At 43.2% G+C, this 6,000-nt stretch overlaps 1 protein-coding gene across 2 annotated transcripts; it reads right to left on the reverse strand.

Moving 5' to 3' along the window:
* Window positions 1–1,605: 1,605 nt before the first annotated feature.
* Window positions 1,606–4,369, reverse strand: CFL2 (cofilin 2). Of its 2 annotated transcripts, none has more exons than XM_059710516.1 (4): window positions 4,211–4,369; window positions 2,859–3,166; window positions 2,661–2,737; window positions 1,606–2,572 (listed from the first exon to the last, which is right to left on the reverse strand). In XM_059710516.1, exons 1-4 carry the CDS (start codon window positions 4,211–4,213, stop codon window positions 2,460–2,462), a joined length of 501 nt encoding a protein of 166 aa, XP_059566499.1. In that variant the 5' UTR covers window positions 4,214–4,369; the 3' UTR covers window positions 1,606–2,459. The 2 variants fall into 2 exon arrangements, with proteins under 2 accessions (XP_059566499.1, XP_059566507.1); XM_059710524.1 differs by lacking the exon at window positions 4,211–4,369 and adding an exon at window positions 3,830–3,946.
* Between the last annotated feature and the right edge of the window lie 1,631 nt (window positions 4,370–6,000).

Below are 6,000 nucleotides of genomic sequence, written 5' to 3' on the forward strand. Positions count from 1 at the left end.
TGCCTCTCTGATTTACAATATTAGTTTTAAAAATTTTAATGTTCTGAAGTAAACACATCTCAACAGCTTTATATATTTTCATATATTTTATTTTTTAACACTTATAATTTTGCAAGCTAGCAGTAAAATATTATCCTCAATATTTTACTAATTAGCACCGTATACCTTTTAAAGCTAACTGGAACATTGTTTCATTGTAAATGATTGTAAAATAAAATGGTATCAAATGTCAAATTAGTCTCAAATAACATGTGAACCATTAATTTTATCAGTATGTTTGGCTTTATGCACAAAGATGTATTTCACAGATGAACTTAATAGTAAAATCAGTTCTGTTGATCTAACAAATCAAAGTACCACAGTTGAAGCAATATTTAATCTCTGAAATTATATAATTAAAGAGGCATATACGAAAATTGAGAAATCAGCTATAAAAAACCAAAAGATACTACATAACTTATATAAAGTTCCTTATTTCTTAGAAAAATGAGGAAAATTCCAAGGTACAAGTATCAATTACACATATGGTTTTGTATATGTCAGTATCTTCCTGCTTTACTTAGAGGAGTTTGGCCTTACCAAAAAGCTATCAGAATGTTCAGGGTAATTCACAGGGACAGCTGGAAGCCTGAAATAAAATCGCTCAGTGCAAAAGATCCCAAGCCATTCATATAATTTTAAATGGAAGCCCAGACATTTAACTTCTATTTGTTTCCAACTAAAAAATCTTTTGAAAATATGGTAAAATATCTAATTAACATATTCAAATTACTTGTACACATTAAAAAGGGGAGATTTTTCATTTCCTGTTTTGTGATAAGAGCATTCTTCAGAGCTATGGGGTTAAGTTCTCTTCTCAGCCACCACTGACTGCTTACTAGCATGCCTGTTTTGCATACCAGTAGAATCCAGTCCAGTTTTGCCATTTGTGGATAACTATGACAAGATACAAAAGCATGTGTATGCCATAAATAGCTCTGGCTAACAGCAAACTGCTCACACTGAGCAGATCAAATTCTCTATAAGGAGAGCAGTCTGGACCACAGCCAAACCCCACTCCTAATGTTTAAAACTGTTACATCAATTATTTTTTTTCCAATTTGTAAAATATATTAAGAAATAGTAGCTAAAATAAAAGTCTCTAACTATGAGAAGTATTATTAAACTTGTGGACATTTTACAAATTATTTTTATTATGATCAAATACACAATAAGAGCTTCCTGCTTCTACTACTTATACTACTTAACTACTTAAAAATGTAAACGTGAATTAAAAAATAATACCCTAATTTATTCAAAGAACAAATCAGGTACTGGAGAGTATTTATGTCAAAGTGCAAAAAAAAAAAAAAGTATTTCTGATTTCCATATTAATTCATAAGGAAATAAACTAATGCTTATAAAAGTATCCCTCCAATATTTTTTATATTAGTTGGCTTTAGGATAGTATATCGTTTTAAACCAAATAAACCCAACAAAACTGGAAAATACCATGCATGAATGTCGTACGAAAAAATTCTTAAATGACCAATGCCGAGATTAATAATAGCTGTTTGCTTCACATAACATTTGCAAAATGTCCAAGGAAAACAAGGCAACGTTCCGTAACATGCCACAATTTTTATTGCAAAGTGGCCATTTTTGTGAGGGTGGGGAGTTTGATCTCAAAAACAACGTTCCATTTAAGGCTCTTTTATACAGAAATTGCCATCATGACTGATAAAGTATCTTTAGTGTTGCCAAGACTTACATGGTAAACATAAAACTCCTACCTACACTTAATCAGTAGTGTACACTCAATGGAAAACAAAAAGGCATTAATAACAGCTACTTCTTTTCAGAAGATATGCAGGTAACAGGAATGAACACTGACTTACTTGGGTAAGTTGATGACACAGTTAACACAACTTAATTGGCATTCCTTTTGAGGGTGGGAAGTTAAACTCAATACAAAAAAAAAGTGCTCTCAATGCATAGTGTTATATCCGTGCTGCCATGTCACAAAAACAGGCTTGCCAAGGCAGGCGAGGTGTATGAATGCTGGAGCCTCATAGAACTGCAATCAAATGCAACGATAAATAATACTGAATAAAGTTTACCATCTGACCAGTGGATAATACTTTCAAGGCATTCAATTAGCTTACCCTTTGCAGTACTCTAAGCTATTCACATTGACAATCACATTCAGTGTAGTGCTTGCTGCAAGGGAGGCATGTAACCAGTTGTTTTGGCTATAATGTCATGGGAAGGCATTCCTTGGGTTCTACATCAAAGTAACAGTATTAAACAGTCTAATGGCAATCACTGATAGGCTGCTTACATGAATGATATTTCCTTCATCCATTGTGTTGGAAGGACCCAGTGGGAAGAGGAGAAAAACAAAAACCTAATACTATCCCAATTGACTGAGCTGGAGAAATGGAAGCTCCTTAAGATCCACATGGCACTTGACTGTCATTTTATAAGGGTTTTCCTTCAAGTGAAACGACTACGTTGCCTCCCAATTTCTCTCCAAGTGTTGAACGGTCCTTTATGTCATCCAAGCCATTTACTTGCCACTCATGTTTAATACCTAAAAAGAAAAAAAAAAAATGTATCCCATTACCTTATTATAAGTAAAAAAGAGTAATTCCTCTGCACAAAATATTCCATGTTTGTACCTGTAAATTTCTTCTTAATGGCATCTTTAGAGCTAGCATAAATCATCTTGCTTTTTAAAGGTGCACTTTCAGGAGCCCTACAGAAGAAAAAAAAAAAAACTGTTGACCACCACTTAAAAGAAAAACAAAGGCAAAACTGACTATGTTAATAACAATCCTTGCATTTTAAAAGTGCTTTTTTCTTTTGTTTTTACACACCAGAATATAAATACTAGGTCTTCTTTCTTAGACTCTTTTGTTTCGTATGTGGCATCGTACAAAGCATATCGGCAATCATTCAGAGGTAGCAACTTCACAAAAGATGTGTAGGGGTCCTCTACAGTATCACCAATGTCACCCACCAAGATCTGCTTTGCTTCCTCTACAATTATTTGTCTTTTGTCATCGCTTAAACAGAAGAGAACCGCTTTCTTTCTTTTTTTGATCTCTTCTTGTGTAGACGATTTCCTTACTTTCATATCATTAAAAACTTTGATGACTTCATCATTCACTGTGACTCCAGAAGCCTAAAAATAAATAATAATAAAAAAAGAACAGTAAATCAGAACAAGTATTTTGGTTTAACCAAAATTACTATTTGTCTGGAGAGGATTCACTTTCGTCTGGACATCAAAAATCGCACCTTCCCGTGCAAGCAGCCCGATCATATTTGCCACATTTTAAGTGCCAGCATATTAATGCATCTCAGGATTCTCACTCATCCTGCCCCACCCATCCTTTTAAAGGTGGTTTGCTGGTTGGAGTGAATGGGAGGTTGAGGGAAAGGGACAAATACAGGCTGTCCCATCCCTGAAATGTTTCCTCTTTCACTGGGTGATGTCAGAGCTTCGGGAGCAGCAGCAAAAATACCTTCTGTATTGTGTCAACTCTGCAGGCCTTAAAAAAACACACTTGGATTTCAGTTAATGCTTCTACTATTTTTTTTCTTTAAAGTCCTCTAGCCAGTGCCGTTTCCTCATAAGGAAAGAGAATCAAGTGTGAACTCCAAACCGCCCACAGCTTCAACGTAACCGCCTCGCAGCGCAAATGCAGACACCGACCTAACGGGTCTGGTGCAAAGGCTTTTCACCCGGGAAAGCGTTTTGAGAGACCTTTACCCCCCTCCCGAGCCTCCCCGGGCCGCCCAGCCCCTCACCGAAACCCCGCGGCAAGGGCGTCGGAGCACGTACCGATGTTAGATCGCGCGCGTTAACCCAAACCGGGCAGCGAAGGGCAAACGCGGCGCGCGCGGGGCAGCTCCGCAGCCACGCCCGCGCGGGTCCCCGCTCCCGGAGCCGCGCCGCCGCCCCCGCCCCCGCCGCCGGCGTAGGCCCCCCGCCGCGCCCGCGCCCGCGCCCCGGCCCGCCCGCCCCAGGAATCCGAGGAGCGGCAGGGCCCAGCCTGGCGGCGGGAAGGCAGGCCGGCGGAGACCCAGCAGCGGGGCGCAGCGCAGGAGCAACCACCTTTGAGGCCAAAATCAGGTTAAAATGGCGGTCTCCTCCCAGGCTCGCCGCGCCCGGCCCCGACCCCCCGCCCCGGCCCCCGGCCCCGGGCCGGCGCGCCCGCCTTACCATAGTGCCCGCGGCTGTGGCTGCGCGGCTGGGCTCCGGCTCGGCGGCACAGGGAGGCGGAGGAGGAGGAGGAGGAGGAGGCGGGGCGGGGAGCGGCGAGTGCGGGGCACGCCGGGAGCTGCAGCCCGAGAGGCGGCGGCGGCGGCGGCTGGGGGGCTGCGGCGCGGGCGGGCGGTCACGTGGGCACGCCCCGGCCGGCCCTTCCGCCTCCGCCCCGCCCGCGTCCTCGACCTGACCCCGGCGCGCGCCGGCGGGCCTGCGCCGCGGAGCCGCCTCCTTTCCGGGGTACCGCCCGGCCGGAGCGCGGCTCCCGAGGGGCGTCTCCGCGCTGCCTCCGCGGGGCGCTGCGCCCGGGTCGGCTGCGCGTGAGGCGGTGACGCACGGAGGAGTCTTCTCTCCGCCGGGGCTTCCCTGCAAAGGGGCTGGATTCCAACTCTTGGGGTCATTTTGGAAAGCCCCCCCATGCGAGACCCGGTGAACTGTCAGATCTTCCTCCAGTTAGATGAGGGAAACACTAGGGGTTACCCAGTTGATCCAATGACTCCGGAAAACACAACATGATAAACACGTGGAAAATCACTGTCTGAAGCAGTGGTTCTCAACCTTCCTAATGCCGCGACCCTTTAATGCAGTTCCTCATGTTGTGGTGACCCCAACCATAAAATTATTTTCCTTGCTACTTCATAACTGTAATTTCGCTACTGTTATGAATCGTCATGTAAATATCTGATATGCAGGATGCATTTTCATTCTTATAAATTGAACATAATAGTGATTAATCACAAAAACAGTAGGTAATTATATATGTGTTTTCCGAGGGTCTTAGGCGACCCCTGTGAAAGGGTCGTTGGACCCCCAAAGGGGTCCCGACCCACAGGTTGAGAACTACTGCTCTAGGGGTTACCCAGTTGATTGACTCCGAAAGAACAAAATGATAAACAGGTGGAAAATCACTGTCTAACCCAGGGGTGGGCAAACTTTTTGACTCGAGGGCCACAATGGGTTCTTAAGCTGGACCCGAGGGCCGGAACAAAAGCATGGATGGAGTGTTTGTGTGAACTAATATAAATTCAAAGTAAACATCATTACATAAAAGGGTACGGTCTTTTTTTTTTAGTTTTATTCATTTCAAGCCCGCGGGCCGTAGTTTGCCCACGGCTGTTCTAGTCTGTATAAAATGATAAATTCTTGTATCCAAAATCAACATAATTTAAATGGAGCATGCTTAAGTATTGCTCAGGAAACATAGGTCTAGTTTTTATGTCCATTGTTGTGTTTATTTTCTTAAGAGGAAGAATGACTTAGTTTAGAGACAAAAAATTGAGAAAAAATTTCCCAATATCTAAGCATGAATCCCAAGCAAGTAGATAATAATACTTTAACATCTAGCTGGTACATTATAGTTTATGAAACCTTTCACTTTCTCTCTTTTTAAAAAAATATATTTTTTATTGATTTCAGAGAGGAAAAGAGGGGTAGAGATAGAAACATTAATGATGAGAGAACCATTGATCAGCTGCCTCCTGCACCCGCCCCCCCTTACTGGGGATCAAGCTCACAACCTGGGCATGTGCCCTGATCGGGAATCGAACCCCAACCTCCTGGCTCCTAGGTATCGAACCCCAACCTCCTGATTCTTAGGTTGATGCTCAACCACTGTGCCACGCCAGCAAGGCTCTCTCTTTTGAAATTCCATGGAAATCATGGAGAATGGCTCCAAGCACCTGCTGTGTGTGGGTATCAGCAATTCTCCTTCCTGTACTCTTCCTCTCAGGGACTCCCTCTCTTCT

The sequence above is a fragment of the Myotis daubentonii genome, chromosome 1 (assembly GCF_963259705.1).
Source record: "Myotis daubentonii chromosome 1, mMyoDau2.1, whole genome shotgun sequence".
NCBI lineage: Eukaryota > Metazoa > Chordata > Mammalia > Chiroptera > Vespertilionidae > Myotis > Myotis daubentonii.

Excerpts from the sequence above, each read along its gene's own strand:
- CFL2 (XM_059710516.1), bottom strand. Across the intron at positions 2,738-2,858 it reads GACCTAGTATTTATATTCTG|GGCTCCTGAAAGTGCACCTT; the intron begins GTGTGTAAAAAC and ends TTTCTTCTGTAG. Across the intron at positions 2,573-2,660 it reads CATTAAGAAGAAATTTACAG|GTATTAAACATGAGTGGCAA; the intron begins GTACAAACATGG and ends TTTTCTTTTTAG.